The sequence below is a fragment of the Elephas maximus genome, chromosome 19 (assembly GCF_024166365.1).
Source record: "Elephas maximus indicus isolate mEleMax1 chromosome 19, mEleMax1 primary haplotype, whole genome shotgun sequence".
NCBI lineage: Eukaryota > Metazoa > Chordata > Mammalia > Proboscidea > Elephantidae > Elephas > Elephas maximus.
In genome coordinates this window covers 10917619-10936192 of record NC_064837.1, presented here as the reverse complement: position 1 = coordinate 10936192, position 18574 = coordinate 10917619, and the positions used below count along the sequence as shown (strand labels likewise).

The 18574-nt window shown below is 41.9% G+C and overlaps 1 protein-coding gene across 24 annotated transcripts in view; it reads left to right on the top strand.

The window, feature by feature from the left end:
- The window catches only part of USP43 (ubiquitin specific peptidase 43), a 191584-nt gene that overhangs the window by 88193 nt on the left and 84817 nt on the right, over window positions 1-18574 (top strand). For 17 of the 24 annotated variants that reach the window (XR_007514248.1, XR_007514246.1, XR_007514250.1 and 14 more), the window contains exon 15: window positions 1263-1499. Coding sequence is in view for 7 of the 24 variants with exons in the window: in XM_049861515.1 (XP_049717472.1) it covers window positions 1263-2353 (1091 nt within the window). In the remaining 17 variants the exon portion in view is untranslated. Of the gene's footprint in view, window positions 1-1262; window positions 3052-18574 lie in introns of those variants that run through there. The other 7 variants (XM_049861515.1, XM_049861518.1, XM_049861516.1 and 4 more) reach the window with 4 other exon arrangements.

The following is an 18574-nucleotide window of genomic DNA, read 5'->3' as shown; positions in this document are numbered from 1 at the left end:
GTTCGTTTATGTGTTTCCACATGCATGTGTAATACACATACGTACACACCTATACACGTATGCATGTGTATATAATTATTTTTACAAGTGGGATTACATTAGTTTTCCCCAGACTCTATTTGTCACTTAGCAGTATATATCAAAAACTTCCCACGTACATACAGCTATTTCAAGGCAAATAAGGAAGAAGGTATGTGTGGCAACTCTGATGAAATTAAACACACAGTTCCATTTTTAGCCCAGGATGAACATCTGAGATCCTTGGGTTTGAAAGCTGTAGTCCCCTAATTTGACCTGGAAAAGCAGGGACTTTTGCTGAGCAGTCCATTTCATGGAAGTAATTTAAAGATGGGTGAAAATGAAGTTAAATCTTGGAGTTAGATGCCCCTGAGACTGGACTTTATCAGGAATCTGAGATACCATGGCCTATAAGTACCTTCTACCTTGCCCAGTGATTTCAAATATATGTCAACGGACTTCCATAGAACTGTGGATGAAAACATTGAAGCTCCACAAGGGCAGGAACAATATGGTCTTGTTCACTGCTGTATCCCCTATATCTAGCATTGTGGGTGATAGTTGCCATTGAGTTGGCTCTACTCATGGTGACCCCATGAACAAGGGAGTGAAATACTGTCCGATCCTGCACCATCCCTGTGATCAGTTGCAGATGGGACCTTTGTGATCCACAGGGTTTTCATGGGCTGATTTTTGGAAGTAGATTGCCAGGCTTTTTCTTCCTAGTTCATCTGAGTCTGGAAGGTCTGCTAAAACCAGTCTAACATCAAGCAACACGCAAGCCTCCGCTGAAAGATGGGTGGTGGCCATGCATGAGGTGCGTTGGCCGGGAATCAAACCACGGGAATTCTACCACAGAACCACTAATGCCTCATGCCTAGAATACTAAAAGAAACAAACAAAAAAACCTGTTGTCGTTGAGTCGATTCCCACTCACAATGACCCAACGTGTTACAAAGTAGAACTGCTCTATAGGGTTTTCCACCCAGGGAACCCCTGCCCATCCCAACTCATAGCAACCCTATAGGACAGACTAGAACTGCCAATAGGGCTTCCAAGGAGCGGCTAGTGAATTTGAACTGCCAGCCTTTTGATTAGCAGCCATATCACTTAACCACTACGCCGCTTAGTACCAGATATGTCAGAGGCACGCTATAAATCCTTGTCCTATGAACGGCAGTGCTGCAGTTCCCCTTCCTGCGGCTGGAATATTCTCTGGCACTAACGCTCTTGGTGTCTTTCAGCAGGGTTGGAGTCCGGGCCATTGGTACGGAGCATCCAAGGCAGAAGCATCAGCATGAAGGCTCCCACCCCTTCCCGAACCAAGCAGGGAGCCTTCAAGACCATGCCCCTCCGGTGGTCTTTTGGACACAAGGAGAAACCACCCGGTGCATCCGTGGAGTTGGTGGAGTACCTGGAGTCCAGACGGAGACCTCGATCCACAAGTCGGTCCATTGTTCCGCTGCTGACCCGTGCCACAGGTAGGAAAGAGAGGTCACCCACGCCGCGCTCTAACTCCACCCTCTCCGCGCATGAAGAAGACAGTGGACAAGCCAGTGGGGGCGCACAGGTCGGGGTGTCCCACCTCTCGGCCCATGCCAACCACTGTCCGGTCCCTGGAAACTCAGACGCTCTAAACGCAGCAAGAAAACTACAGGAAAACATAAGTCAGGATATCAGGCTTCCCAAAAAGTTTGACCTGCCCCTCACTGTGACGCCCTCAGCTGAGACTGAGAGACCAGCCCGACCCGAGGGCCAGAGGAGCGGGAACTGTAGGGCCAGCAGCCATCTGGGAAGCAATAGCAGTGTAACCTCCCCCAAGGAGGTGCCCAATGCTGTGGGGTTATATAGAAATAGCAAGGACAGTCGCCAGAACACGGTAGCCAAGGTAAGGGCCGATGTGGACGAAAGGGACTCAGAGACAGACAGATTCCATCAGGGCACGCTCTCCCTCCTGAGGTCTGTGTTTCGGAAGAAGGAGAACAAAAGGAAGAGCGACAGGGCCGAAGTTGCCCCGCACGCGTCCTCAGGCACCCTGGTGCGTGGCAGGCTGAGCCCGGCTTCCGAGGCGCAAACTCGAGGCCCGTCCCCTTCCCTGGGGATTAGGGAGAGCCTGGCCAGGGGCCCGGCCAGCTACCTGGAGAGGGACCTCTGCTCGGCGCCCAGCTCTCTCCCCCTTCCTCGCAAGGCCAGCAGGCCCACGAAGGGCAGTGCACTTGGCACTTCCCAAAGGAGTGTCCCGGGGGAACAGACTTCCTACAGCACCTTGCAAAGGGTGAAATACCACACTCTTTCCTTAGGCCGGAAGAAGAACTTACCGGAATCCAGCTTTTGAAGGCCCATTCCAGTGTTGTGTGAAACTGGCTGGCATTCTTGCAATTTTGCACTGAGTAGCTACAATTGTCAGGGCACACCCATAGGTAGCCTGTGTTGAGTGGGCTTTTGCTAAGTCAGTTGTCTTGGGTGGGGGCGGGGGGTGGATTATTTTTCCCCCTTCTTCATGTCTAGACTTCCAGCACCCAATGTCCAAGTATCTTCCTGTATTGTTGGGTGCTTTTATACCGCCAGGCCACTAGAGGGTACTGTTGGGTCAGCATTACCATTTCAGGGCAAGAACTGATCTTTTGTTTAAATAATTCAGGACCTGAATACCTGTACTCCAGAGTGATTTGGATGTAGGTAAACCTTTGAGCATAATTAATAAAAATCTTTATTATTTTTGTTGTATCAAATATTGTCATTGGCAACTCCTTTTAAAAATCTTTTTTTTTAAACATTGGTTGGACTTAAAATCTTTTTCTTCCTTTTTTAATGCTTCTCTGGGATAAAGCATTAAAGAGAGAAAAAATGTAATAGGGATTTTAAGGCAAAATTCTAGGAGAGAGATGGGAAAGATGAAGTTTTAAAATATTTAATATATAATAAATTAATTGTGTTAAAGTTTTTTCAAGGTATTTTAAAAAGATAACTATTTTGGTACTATGAACAAAAGGAAGTTTTTTTTTTTTTTAGTTATGAGATCTATGTATAATTTTAATAAAAGTCCATCACTGAAATATACAAGTGGTTGTCTGAATTATTGACATCTATTTTTTTTTTTTTTTTTTATGATAAATGAGGAAACGCTGGTGGCAGAGTGGTTAAGAGCTACGGCTGCTAACCAAAATGTCAGCAGTTGGAATCCACCAGCTGCTCCTTGGAAACCCTGTGGGGCAGTTCTACTCTGTCCTATAGGGTTGCTATGAAGCGGAATAGACTTGACAGCAACGTGGTTTGTTTTCTTTTCTTTTCTTTTAGGTTTGTGATTGACTAATTTTTGTTCCTACTGTGTAAGCCTGGTTCATTGCTACTGATACAGAAAGTAGTTACTTGAGTTGTTCTGAAATTTGAAAATGCTTTTAATTAAAAGTACTTCCTTTTTTCTAAAGAAATAGAAGTCTATCAGCTCACACTTGTGACTCCTTTCTCTCTAGAGTTCTTGTACTTGCTGGGTTTCAGGCCTGCCTTGATGCACCATTAATTGACTGTCCCTGGGTGGTGAGAACGGTTAAACGTTTTACTGCTAACTGAAAGGTTGATGGTTCGAGTCCGCACAGAGGCTCAGAAGAAAGGCCTGGTGATCTGCTTCCAAAAGGTCACAGCCCTGAAAACCCTATGAAGCACAGTTCTACTCAGCATAAGTAGGGTTGCCATAAGTCAGAACTGATTTGATGGCAACTGGCTTGGCTTGGCTCCTGTTTCCTAGAACTGAGCATCAGTCAGGAGATAGAAATAATTAACATAATAGAGAAAGCAGGAAGACCCTGCCATAACCCAGAGGACTACATGTATACTAGTAGACCTGTGTGTTAGTGTGGTGCAGTGAACTGCCTTTATATGGTCCTTCTAGCCATGGTCTGGCATTGGTCATTTTGAATTGGACAGTAATATGGTCTACTATGCTGGGAATGGCAACATGAAGAGGAATGGGATTGCATTCATCGTCAAAAAGAACATTTCAAGATCTATCCTGAAGTACAGTGCTGTCAGTGATAGGATAATATCCATATGGCTACAAGGAAGACCAGTTAATACGACTACTATTCAAATTTACGCACCAACCATTAAGGCCAAAGATGAAGAAATTGAAGATTTTTTATCAATTTCTGCAGTCTGAAATTGATCAAACGTGCAGTCAGGATGCGTTGATAATTACTGGTGATTGGAATGCGAAAGTTGGGAATAAAGGAGAAGGATCGGTAGTTGCAAAATATGGCTTTGGTGATAGAAACAATGCCGGAGATTGCACGATTGAATTTTGCAAGACCAACAACTTCTTCATTGCAAATATCTTTTTTTTACCAATATAAACAGCAACTATACACATGGACCTGACCAGATGGAATACACAGGAATCAAATTGACTACATCTGTGGAAAGAGACAATGGAAAAGCTCAATATCATCAGTCAGAACAAGGCCAGGGGCCAATTGTAGATCGGACTATCGATTACTCTTATGCAAGTTCAAGTTGAAACTGAAGAAAATTAGGACAAGTCCATGAGAGCTGAAGTATGACCTTGAGTATATCCCACCTGAATTTAGAGATCATCTCAACAATAGATTTGACAAGTTGAACACTATTGACCGAAAGCCAGACAAGTTGTGGAATGACATCAAGGACATTGTACATGAGGAAAGCAAGAGGTCATTAAAAAGACAGGAAATAAAAGACCTAAATGGATGTCAGAAGAGACTCTGAAACTTGCTCTTGAATATCGAGTAGCTAAAGCAAAAGGAAAAAATGATGAAGTAAAAGCTGAATAGAATATTTCAAAGGGCGGCTTGGGAATACAAAGTAAAGTATTATGATGATGTGTGCAAAGACCTGGAGATAGAAAACCAAAAGAGAAGAACACACTCAGCATTTCTCAGGCTGAAAGAACTGAAGAAAAGATTCAAGCCTCAAGCTGCAATACTGAAGGATTCTATAGGGAAGATATTAAACAATGCAGGAAGCATCAAAAGACGATGGAAGAAATACACAGAGTCACTATACCAAAAAGAATGGGTCGACGTTCAACCATTTCAGGAGGTAACATATGATCAGGAACTGCTGGTACTGAAGGAAGAAGGCCAAGCTGCCCTAAAGGCATTGGCGAAAAACCAGGAATTGATGGAATACCAATTGAGATGTTTCAGCAAAGGGAGGCAGCACCGAAAGTGCTCGCTCGTCTATGCCAAGAAATTTGGAAGACAGCTACCTGGCCAACTGACTGGAAGAGATCCATATTTATACCTATTCCCAAAAGAGGTGATCCAACCGAATGTGGAAATTATAGAACACTATCATTCATTAGTATCACATGCAAGCAAAATTCTGCTGAAGACCTTTCAAAAGCGGCTGCAGCAGTATATGGACAGAGAACTGCCAGAAATCCAAGCCAGATTTAGAAGAGGACGTGGAACCAGGGATATCGTTGCTGATGTCAGATGGATTCTGGCTGAAAGCAAAGAATACTAGAAAGATGTTTACTGTATTTTATTGACTATGCTAAGGCATTTGACTGTGTGGATCATAACAAATTACGGATAACATTGCGGAGCACGGGAGTCCCAGCACACTTAATTGTGCTCCTGAGGAATCTGTACATGGATCAAGAGGCAGTCGTTCGAACAGAACAAGGGGATACTGCATGGTTTAAAATCAGGAGAGGTGTGCGACAGGGTTGTATCCTTTTACTGTACCTATTCAATCTGTATACTGAGCAAATTATCTGAGAAGCTGGACTGTGTGAAGAAGAATGGGGCATCAGGATTGGAGGAAGACTCATTAACAACCTTTGTTACGCAGATGACACAACCTTGCTTGCAAAAGTAAAGAGGACTTGAAACACTTACTGATGAAGATCAAAGACCACGCCTTCAGTATGGATTATACCTCAACATAAAGACAACAAAAATCCTCACAACTGGACCAATAAGCAACATCATGATAAACGGAGAAAAGATTGAAGTTGTCAAGGATTTCGTTTTACTTGGATCCACAGTCAACATCCATGGAAGCAGCAGTCAAGAAATCAAAAGATGCGTTGCATTGGGCAAATCAGCTGCAAAGGACCTCTTTAAAGTGTTGAAAAGCAAAAATGGCACCTTGAGGACTAAGGTGCACCTGACCCAAGCCATGGTATTTTCAATTGCATCATATGCATGTGAAAGCTGGACAGTGAATCAGGAAGACCAAAGAAGAGTTGATGCCTTTGAATTGTGTTGACGAATATTGAATATACCATGGACTGCCAAAAGAAAGAACAAATCCGTCTTGGAAGAAGTACAACCAGAATGCTCCTTCAAAGCAAGGATGGTGAGACTGTGTCTCACATACTTTGGACATGTTACTGGGAGGGATTAGTCCCTGGAGAAGGACATCATGCTTGGTAGAGGGTCAGCGAAAAAGTGGAAGACCCTCAACGAGATGAATTGACACAGCAGCTGCAACAATGGGCTTAAGCATAGCAACAATTGTAAGGATGGCACAGGACCAGGCAGTTTTTTTTTCTGTTGTGCATAGGATCGCTATGAGTCGGAACTGACTTGACTGCACCTAACAACAATAGCCATGGTCTGGCTACTCTTGCAAAATGATTGGGTGTGGCTATGCAAATAAGGTGCTATGGTCCACAAAGGGGATTGGACAGTTTGCTAGTGCAAATAAGGTCCATAGAACCCTTGCAGGGGTGAGGTTATGCAAATAAGGTGCATGGAACCCTTGTAGGGGATTGGCCAGTTTTGCCATCCCTCTAGGCTTAAAGGGAGCCAATCTTAGAGGTTGAGGTGGGCCTCACTACCATCAAGAAGAGCTGGGAACAGAGTGTGTCCTTTAGACCCAGTGTCCCTCTGCTGAGAACCTCCTAGACCCAGGAGACAGAGCTGTAACACTGGAGATAGTGTGAGATGGCAAGAAGTGGCAGCAAGCATGGCAAAGTCCAGTGGCAGAGAAGTGGCAGCAGCAGAACCAGCAGACTGGCAGGAGATGGCACAGTGGGTTGCCTGGCCCATGGAGTGAGGCAGCTACAGTGGGCTTCCTGACCCACGGAGCAGGAGAGCTGAGCACTTTTGGGGAGGAGACTTGTTGGCACAGTGGGGTGTCTTGGGCACTTGTTGGCAGAGCTTAAGAGCTTTGTGACATTTGGCCGAGGCTGAGAGTGAGGATTGAGAGTGAGGGCCAGTGGTGGGCACGGCCTAGAGCAAGGCCTGCCTGCAGGCATGGTGGAGAAGGAGCTAAGAGATTGGAATCTGTTGACAAACTGTAATCCTGTCTCCTGAGTTGTTCCTGTTACTTCCGAGTTGGTCCTGATCCTAAGCTGTAACCTGGTACTTCCCTAATAAATCCTGTAATTTTGAGTATGGTCTGTGAGTTCTATGTAGCCATTTCAATGAAGTCTTGAACCCAGCAGAGAAATAGAGAGTGCCATGGTAGGGACGGCTGGTGTCAGAAATGGTGAAAAAGTTGGAGAATGGAAATATATCTGAGTTCCACCACGTAGGAATCAGCTTTGGGCTGATGCTGATCTTGATTTTCTCCCCTCCCCCTGAAGTTAGATGAGGTCTGACACACCCATTTTATAGTAGGCATTTCAAAAACAGTCAGTGTTCTTTCCAAGTCTTAAATTGATGTAATTTGAGGCAATGTGGAAGACATGGTGGTCCGTGCCCTCTTGGGTTATAGGAGAAATCTAGGAGTCTTTCTTCTCTGTCTGGTTCTTTCTCCTCTGCTCATGCCCTGGACAATTTGTCATATTTAGTTTCCGTGCTCTTGCTAAACTCAATCTCACTTCCTGTGTTCTCCAAGGGGTTGAGCTGTGACGCAGACATGAGCCCCCAGGTCTCTCTCCTAGAAGGCCTCAATCTTTAGCATACTCTTGGATAGTTGGGGTATCTTGGGAAGGTTCCGGTTGCTAGTGATGTTCTCTGTCGTGCACCACAAATTGGACCAGTGACCCCAGGCTCCTCACTCTGGAGGTTCAGAAAGAAGCAATCATGCTTGGACCCTGGTGGGTACATCAACCATCCCAGATCTCAAACAAGGATGCTCTGCACATCCCCCAACTGAGCTTGCTTCCCCCTCTAATAGAGGGCCCTGGTAGGGAAGGCTGTGAGCACAGAGCATGAGAATTTCTGGAATTTCTTCCCAGACTGAAGAATGTTAAGACTGTGGTTCCAGCTTGGCCATGCATCTGACTCTAAGGCTACCAGCATCTAGACAAGTGGCAGTTAAGGAGGGAGCATGGGATTTGGATGCTTTTTCGAATCACAAAGATCCCCTGGAAATTTTTAGGTTGGGGCTAGGGAAATGTTGAGAGTCATTGTGCCAGAGCGTAACCAAAGATAGAATTAGCTCAGTGGGGCAGGAAGGGCCTCCCGTTCCTTCTCTGGAAGCCCAAATGCTCTGCCTGCCTCTATCCCTGTGGCCTGAGGTATGATCACTGGTCTGATGGTGAGAGGCCATCCCTGACTCCTAAAGTGTCCCCAGGTCTGGAACCCCCTTCATTTTTCTTCCACTGGTGGAAGGAAGGGCTTTGAAGTCCAGAACCTTGGACTGGGAGGTCAGAAGCTCCAAGGACCCTCAGGGTCAGAGGAGAAAAATATGAAGACTAGAGGAGGGGAGAACATAAGTGTAGTTGCACTTACGTAGCTGCATAAGTGTAGTTCTGGGAACAAACGAAGATGTGTGTGTTACATCAGCCTCTCCACATTCTATCAGCAGGATCTCACCTGTACCATCTGTAGCACTACCTTGATGTCCTGAGGGATGGTGAGTTAATCAAGCCCTGTGCTGACTTTATTGCATCCCGGAGCTGCAGATATAGCAGTTAATAGTTACAGCTAACCATTTATATAGCACTTACTGTGCGTTAGACCTCTTCTAAGCACTTTACAATATTAATTCATTTAATTAATGATAATCCTTTGAGGTAGGTACCGTCATCTCTGTTTTAGAGATGAGGAAATTGAGGTACAGAGAGGTTAAATACTTTCCCAAGGTCGCACAGTAAATAGCAGACTAAAATTTGAACCCAGGTGTCATGGATTGAATTGTGTCCCCCCAAAATATGTGTATCAATATGGCTAGGCCATGATTCCCAATATTATGTGATTGTCCACCATTTTGTCATCTGATGTGATTTTCCTATGTGTTGTAAATCCTACCTCCATGATGTTAGTGAGTGGAATAGGCGGCAGTTATTTTAATGAGGCAGAATTCAGTCTATAAGATTGGATTGTGTCTTGAGCCAATCTCTTTTGAGATATAAAAGAGAGAAACGAGCAGAGAGATGGGAATCTCATACCACCAAGAAAGGGCTGGAAGCAGAGTGCGTCCTTTGGACCAGGGGTTCCTGCGTGGAGAAGCTCCTAGTCCAGGGGAAGATTGATGACAAAGACCTTCCTCCAGAGCCAACAGAGAAAGCCTTCCCCTGGCGCCGATGCCCTAAATTTGGACTTCTAGCCTCCTAGACTGTGAGAGAATAAACTACTGTTCTTTAAAGCCTTCCACTTGTGGTATTTCTGTTACGGCAGCACTAGATGACTAAGACACCAGGTAATCCTGGCTCTGGGGTCCATGCTCTGAATCACTAGGCTACACCACCTCTCTGAAGGTATCCTGCTTAACCCTGCTAATTAAAACCAGATTTTCTCTGGTGATCTTTGTTCATCAAAATACAGAAAAATGCATTTGCAGATCACTAGCTTATTCCCAAGCGCCAGGAGCTGTATTTATTTATTCTGGCAAGGAGACTGCATCTGGAAAAGCCCCTGTGAGTAGACTTACTGCTTGATTAAATCTTGTAAGTGCAGTTATTCTCCAAGACCTGTCAACCTTTTGCGCTAGTAGAACCATGGAACCGAGTGGTGATGTGATAGGAATCAGAATACTGCATGTTTTACATCTCGGTGGCATTAATTTCTGATCCTTCCAGGGGTGTAGTTTTCTTTTGATTCATCTTATTTGGGGTGGGGAGGGGGGTCTGCTCCGGTGACACCTGCCTGGCCTTACCATAATGTACTTAATAAACATTTAAGGGTCCACCATGTACCGAGCTCGAGGTCAGGCCCTGGGAGTATAATAGTAAAGGAGACAAGCATGATTCTCGCCTTCAGGGAATTTACAGTTGGAAGAGACAAAAAACTAGTAGACATAACTATGGTAATTGCCATCAATTACCTGGGATCGGTCACTTTGGGCTTCCCCCATTTCCACCAAGATCAAAGTCCTCATTTGAACAGCAGCCCTATCCATTCCTGTTTAACTCAAGGATAGCCATTAAGTGCTTTTTAAAGACTTGTTGCTTACTTCAGTCTTCTACCACTTGTGGTATAAGTATTGTGAGATAAATAAACAGGATCACATGAGACTTGGCAAAGGGAAACCAATGAGGGTATTCAACCTGTCAATTATACACTCAGAATGTTGCAATATCCCAAGAAAGGGCCCCGTTTCCACTGGACCTGCCACAATGCAAACTTGGGTTGTTATTACCTGCAGTTCAGTCTGCCCTGATTCATGGCAACCCCGTGCACAACAGAACAAAACGCTGCCCAGTCCTGCCCTATCCCCATGATGAGATGCAGATTGGATTATTGTGATTCATAGGATTTTCATTGGCTGATTTTGGGAAGGAGATTGCCAGGCCTTTCTTCCTAGTCTGTCTTAGTCTGGAAGTGCCACTGAAACTTGTTCAGCATCATAGCAACATGTAAGCCTCTATTGACAGGTGGGTGATGGTGGCACATGAGGTGCATTGGTGGGGAATTCAGCCCAAGTCTCCCACATGGAAGGTGAGAATTCTACTACTGACCCACCCACCACTGCCCCTCAGTGTTGCTATCAAACTGACATCTATTTATTACCGAGTCACCATATGCCCCTCTCAGGCTGACAAAGTCAGTGGTGGCATGGATTTCTGCAGATTGGGGTCAGCCCAGGTAAATGGCTGCAGTTCCTTTTGGGAATGGCTGGGAAAAAGGTTTATGGGACAGCTGTGGTATCATAACAGAGTTTTTCCACAATGGTATCCAGCCACCCCATCATTTAAGGAAGTCTGGATTTGTGAACTGACTCGGATCAGGGAATTGGATAAAAAGGCACTCTAATGCAAGTCAAATTTCCAGGCCTGGAGAATTTTTTGATTATTCCAAGTAATTAAGACTTGACTAACCTGCCTGTTGATTTAGTTTCTGGGGATTGCAAGCCCTAGCCAGAGTTATCTCAATGTTACATAATTTCTGGAGATCTAACTAGCACGCCTGCCCTGTAGCCTATCACACAACTGTCCACTTTGCCTTTGAAAGTTAATTGCCATCCAAGTTACCTGGGAGTGGCCACTTTGGGCTTCTCCCATTTCCAGCAAGATCAAGCTCTTCATTTGAACAGCAGCCCTATCCATTCCTATTTAACTCGAGGATAGCCGTTAAGTGCTTTTTATAGACTTTGTTGCTTCCTTCATCGTTCCATCGCTCATGGCAAGGTTGAAAGGCCTGTGTACTATTGGTGACATGTGAAGACGAGAAGTGGTGTGTGGGCAGAATACAAAGGAGAGAGCCACACGCACCACTCTTCTGAACTCTATGAATTCCTTCTAATCAGAGCCTGGAAACCCTGGTGGCGTAGTGGTTAAGTGCTACTGCTGCTAACCAAAGGGTTGCCAGTTCGAATCTGCCAGGCACTCCTTGGAAACTCTATGGGGCAGTTCTACTCTGTCCCATAGGGCCGCTATAGGGTTGCTATGAGTCGGAATCGACTCGACGGCACTGAGGGAATCAGAGCCTTTAGATTTCATTTCTTTATGACCACAGTTAGGTCTGGGTGGTGTTAACCGGACCAGCAGACTTTGAATTTACTGGTAAATGTATCTAAACATCAGAGTCCCTGGATGGTACAAATGGTTAACACACTTGGCTGCTAACTGAAAGGTTGGAGGTTCTAGTACATCCAGAGCCTTCTTGGAAGAAAGTCCTGGCAATCGACTTTCAAAAAAATCAGCCATTGGGAACCCTGTGGAGCACAGTTCTGTTCTGACACACATGGGGTCACCGTGAGTCCGAGTTGACTCGACAGCAGTTGGTATGGTATGTAGGGTGTGTCATATATATCAATACATTGAGCATCATCCAAAATTATATTTCATCTGTCCTGGCTGACTACTTAGAAATTCATCTCCTTAAAAAAAAATCACTTTTTGCAGAATTTCTGATGCTTCTAGTTATCTGCGCCTTACAGCCCTACCCTTACCATGCTGCATTTTGTTCTAAAGTCTCTATTGAACTCTGACTTTGGTTACTAGAGAAGCAGCAATGAAAGGCAGGGCATTAGAAAAATGATCAGCTGTTTCCCAAAAGGCAGGCATAATTGAATCAGAAGAGAAGCCCAGTGAAGATCATTTCAGAGGGGTCAAGGGACACACTAGAGTCCAAGTATTTTGAATTCTTCCAGATATCCTAATTCCAACTTGTCACATTATACTCTTTATCAAGCAATGCCTTGATTTTAATACAGGAGACTTGGAAAGATTGTGAATTCAACTGTCAGTGTAATCCAGAAGCCTGTGGAATTAACCTCTGAATTTGTTTCTCACCAGCTTGAGTTTTGAGAGTTCTTTAATTTTTCTAGATACAAGTCCTTTATCAGGTATATTCTTCGAAATATGTTCTCCTGGTCTATGACTTGGCTTTTTAGTCTTCCAACAGTGTCTTTTGAAGAGTGAAATTTTTCATTTAAAATAAGTCCAATTTATCAATTTTTAAAAATGGATTATGCTTTTGGTGTCATAGCTAAAAAAATTTTTTTTTTGCCTAGCCCAAGGTCACAATTTTCCTTCTATATTTGCTTCTAGAAGTTTTATACTTTTAGATCTGTGATCCGTTTTTAGTTCATTTTTGTGTATAGTGTAAGACTGAAATTTAATTTTTAGTATATGGGTATCCAATTGTGCGAGCACTATTTGTTGAAAACAATGTATTTTCCCATTGAATTATCTTCGAATATTTGCTGAAAATCAATTGACCACATATGTGTGGGTCTATTTCTAGACTCTAATCTGTTCCACTGAACTTTTTGTCTATGTTTACATCAATACTACACTGTCTTGATTATGTTGCTTCATAAAAGGCTTGAAATCTGGTAGTGCTTATATTTTATTTTTTCTTTTTCAAAGTTGTTTCGGCTATTTTAGTTCCTTGCTAAAGTTATTTGGCTATTTTAGGTCTTTTGTGTTTCCATATAAAATTTAGAGTCAGCATGTCAATTTTAATAAGAAAGGTTCTGGGATTTAACTTGGGGTTACCTTAAATCTATAGGAAAAATTTAGGAGAATTGACATCTTAACATTATTGATACTTACGATCCATGAACATGGTATGTCTCTCCATATATTTAGGTCTTTTTTAGGTAGAGTGAGGCCTCCCACTTTGTTTTTCTTTTTCAGTAATGCTTTACTTATCTAGGGCCTCTTTTCCTTCCATATGAAGTTGGTAATTTGTTTCTCCATCTCATTAAAATATGTCATTGGAATTTGGATCGGAATTGCATTGTATCTATAGATTGCTTTTGGTAGAATAGACATTTTTATAATGTTAAGTATTCCTATCCATGAGCAAGGTATGTTTTTCCACTTATGTAGGTCTCTTTTGGTTTCTTGCAGAAGTGTAGTTTTCTTTGTATAAGTCTTTTACATCTCTGGTAAGATTTATTCCTAGGTATTTTATCTTCTTGGGGGCTAATGTAAATGGTATTGATTTGGTGATTTCCTCCTTGATGTTCCTTTTGTTGGTGTAGAGGAATCCAACTGATTTTTGTATGTGTTATCTTCTATCCTGATACTCTGCTGAACTCTTCTATTAGTTTCAGTAGTTTTCTTTAGGATTCCTTAGGGTTCTCTGTGTATAAGGTCATGTCATCTGCAAATAGAGATACTTTGACTTCTTCCCTACCAACCTGGATGTGCTTTATTTCTTTATCTAGCCTAATTGCTCTGGCTAGGACCTCCAGCACAATGTTGAATAAGAGTGGTGATAAAGGGCCTCCTTGTCTGCCTCCTAATATCACAGGGAATGCTTTCAGGCTCTCTCCATTTAGGATGACGTTGGCTGTTGGCTTTTATAAATGCCCTTTATTATGTTGAGGAATTTTCCTTCTATTCCTATTGTGCTCAGAGTTTTTATGAGGAATGGGTGTTGAACTTTGTCAAATATCTTTTCTGCATCAATTGATAAAATCATGTGGTTCTTGTCTTTTATTTATCTGCTGGATTACATTGATTGTTTTTCTAATGTTAAACCATCCCTGCGTACCTGGTATGAATCCCACTTCGTCATGGTGAATTATTTTTTTGATATGTTGTTGAATTCTGTTGGCTAGAATTGTGTCGAGGATTTTTGCATCTAAATTCATGAGGGATATAGGTCTGTAATTTTCTTTTTTAGTGGTGCCTTTACCTGGTTTTGGTATCAGGGATGTGTTGGCTTCATAGAATGAGTTTGGAAGCATTCCATCCTTTTCTCAGTTCTGAAATACCTTTAGTAGTAGCAGTGTTAACTCTTCTTTGAAAGTTTTGTAGAACTCTGCAGTGAAACGGTCCGGGCCAGGGCTTTTTTTTGTTGGGAGTTTTTTTTATTACCCTTTCAATCTCTTCTTTTGTTATGGGTCCATTTAGTTGATCTACTTCTGTTTGTGTTAGTTTAGGTAGGTAGTGTGTTTCTAGGAATTCATCCATTTCTTTTAGGTTTTCAAATTTGTTAAGGTAGAATTTTTCGTAGTAACCTGATATGATTTTTTTAATTTTACTTGGGTCTGCTGTAATATCGCCTGTCTCATTTCTTATTTCGGTTATTTGCTTCCGTTCCTGTTTTCCTTTTGTCGGTTTGCCCAATGGTTTAGCAATTTTGTTAATTTTTTCAAAGCACCAGCTTTTGGTCTTGTTAACTCTTTCAATTGTTTTTCTGTTTTCTATTTCATTTAGTTCTGCTCTAATTTTTATTATTTCCTTTCTCAGTGCCTGAGGGTTTCTTTTGCTGCTCTCTTTCTATTTGTTCAAGCTGTGGGGATAATTCTTTGATTTGGGCCCTTCTTTTTGTATGTGTGCATTTATTGAAGTAAATTGACCTCTGAGCACTGCTTTTGCTGTGTCCCAAAGGTTCAGATAGGAAGTGTTTTCATTCTCATTGGGTTCTATGAATTTCTTTATTCCATCCTTAATGTCTTCTATAACCCAGTCTTTTTTGAGAAGGGTATTGTTCAGTTTCCAAGTGTTTGATTTCTTTTCCCCACTTTTTATGTTATTGACTTCTACTTGTACGACCTTATCAAAGAAGATGCTTTGTAATACTTTGATGTTTTGGATTCTGCTAAGGCTTGCTTTATGACCTAATATGTGGCCTATTCTAGAGAATGTTCCATGGGCACTAGAAAGTATACTTGGCTGATGTTTGATGGAGTGTTCTGTATATGTCTATAAGGTCAAGTCTATTGATTGTGGCATTTAAGTCTTCCGTGTCTTTATTGAGCTTCTTTCTGCATGTCCTGTCCTTCACCGAAAGTGGTGTGTTGAAGTTTCCTTCTATAATTGTGGAGCTATCTCACTTTTCAGTGCTACTAGAGTTTGTTTTATGTATCTTGCAGCCCTGTCATTGGGTGCATAAATATTTAATATGGTTATATCCTCCTGGTATATTGTCCCTTTAATCATTATATAGTGTCCTTCCTTATCCTTTGTGATGGATTTAACTTAAAATCTATTTTGTCAGAAATTCATTTTGCCACTCCTCTTTTTTGATTGTTGTTTGCTTGATATACTTTTTCCATCCTTTGAGTTTTAGTTTGTTTGTGTCTCTAAGTCTAAGGTGTGTCTCTTGTAGGCAGCATATAGATGGATTGCGTTTTTTACTCCATTCTGCCACTCTCTATCAGTGCATTTAGTCCACTTACATTCAGCGTAATTATGGATAGGTATGAATTTAATGCTATCATTTTGATGTCTTTTTTTTGTGTGTTGTTGACAGTTTCTTTTTCCCACTTAATTTCTTGTGCTGAGTAGCTTTATATATTGTCTTTTCCTCTTATTCGTTGTTGTTCATTTGGTTTCTCCTGAGTCTCTATTTTTTTCTTGTATTTTATTTTGATGAGTAGGAAAGTTAGTCTCCTTTGTGGTTATCTTAATATTTACCCCTATTTTTCTAAATTGGAACCTAACTTTTTTTTTTTATATTGCCTTGTCTTCCTCTCCATATGAAAGATCTGTGACTACATCTCTTAGTCCCTCTTTATTGTTTTAATGTTATCTTTTACATAATGACATCACTGTTCCCGTTTTGAGCATTTTTTAAATCCTGATTTATTTTTGTGGTTTCCCTGTCTGGGTTAACATCTGATTGCTCTGCCCAGTGTTCTAGTCTTGGGTTGATACTTGATATTACTGATTTTCTAACCAAAGAACTCCCTTTAGTATTTCTTGTAGTTTTGATTTGGTTTTTACAAATTCCCTAAACTTCTGTTTATCTGGAAGTGTCCTAATTTCACCTTCATATTTGAGAGACAGTTTTGCTGGATATAAGATTCTTGGCTGGCAATTTTTTCCTTCAGTTCTTTTTATAAGTCATCCCATTGTCTTCTTGCCTGCATGGTTTCTGCCCAGTAGTCTGAGCTTATTCTTTATTGATTCTCCTTTGTAGGTAACTTTTCATTTATCCCTAGCTGCTCTTAAAATTCTTTCTTTATCTTTGGTTTTGGCAAGTTTGATTATAATGTTTCTTGGTGACTTTCTTTTAACATTTACCTTATGTGGAGTTCAGTGAGCATTTTGGATAGATATCTTCTCATCTTTCACGATATCAGGGAAGTTTTCTACCAAGAAATCTTCAACAATTCTCTCTGTAATTTTGTTATCCCTCCCTGTTCTGATATTCCAATCACTTGTAAGTTATTTCTCTTAATGGAGTCCCACGTGATTCTTAAGGTTTCTTCATTTTTTTTTAATTCTTTTATCTGATTTTTCTTCAAATATGTTAGTGCCAAGGGATTTATCTTCAGGTTCAGAAATTCTGCCTCCCACTTGCTCAGTTCTGCTTCTCTGACTTTCTATTGAGTTGTCTACTTCTGTAATTATATTGTTAATCTTCTGAATTTCTGATTGCTGTCTGTCTATGGATTCTTGCAGCTTATTAAATGTTTCCTTATGTTCTTGAATAACCTTTTTAATTTCTTCAACTGTTTTATTTGTATGTTCCTTGGCTTGCTCTGCATATTTCTTGATCTCGTTCCTAATGTCTTAAAGAGTTCTGTATATTAATGTTTTGTATTCTGCATCTGGTAATTCCAGGGAGGCACCTTCATCCAGAAGATCCATTGATTCTCTGTTTTGAGAGCTTGTTGAAGTGATCATGGTCTGTATCTTTATGTGGCTTGATATTAACAGTTGTCTCCGAGCCATCTATAAGTTATTGTGTTAGTTTATTTTATGTTTGCTTAATGTATCCTAGTTTCTTGCTTTGTTTTGTTTTGATGTGCCCAAATGGGTTGCTTAAGTGAGCTTTTTTTGTTGTTGTTAGGTGCCATTGAGTCAGCTCTGACTCATAGTGACCCCATGCAAAACAGAACGAAACACTGCCCAGTTCTGTGCCATCCTTACAATCGTTGTTATGCTTGAGCTCATTGTTGCAGCCACTGTGTCAATCCACCTCGTTGGGGGTCTTCCTCTTTTCCGCTGACCCTGTACTCTGCCAAGCATGATGTCCTTCTCCCGGGACTGATCCCTCCTGACAACATGTCCAAAGTATGCAAGGTGCAATCTTGCCATCCTTGCCTCTAAGGAGCATTCTGGCCGCACTTCTACCAAAACAGATTTGTTCATTCTTTTGGCAGTTCATGGTGTTATCAATATTCTTCGCTAACACCACAATTCAAAGGCGTCAACTCTTTTTCGGTCTTCCTTATTCATTGTCCAGCTTTCACATGCATATGATGTGATTGAAAATACCATGGCTTCAGTCAGGTGCACCTTAGTCTTCAGGATGACATCTTTGCTCTTCAACACTTTGAAGAGGTCCTTTGGAGCAGATTTGCCCGGTGCAATATGTCTTTTGATTTCTTGACTGCTGCTTCCATGGCTGTTGATTGTGGATCCAAGTAAAATGAAATCCTTGACAACTTCAATCTTTTCTCCGTTTGTCATGATGTTGCTTATTGGTCCAGTTGTGAGGAATTTTGTTTTCTTTATGTTGAGATGTAATCCATACTGAAAGCTGTGGTCTTTGATCTTCGTTAGTAAGTGCTTCAAGTCCTCTTCAGTTTCAGCAAGCAAGGTCGTGTCATCTGCATAACACAGGTTGTTAATGAGTCTTCCTCCAACCCTGATGCCCTGTTCTTCTTCATATAGTCCAGCTTCTCATATTATTTGTTCATCATACAGATTAAATAGGTATAGTGACAGAATATAACCCTGATGGCACTCCTTTCCTGACTTTAAACCAATCAGTATCCCCTTGTTCTGTCTGAACAACTGCCTCTTGATCTATGTAAAGGTTCC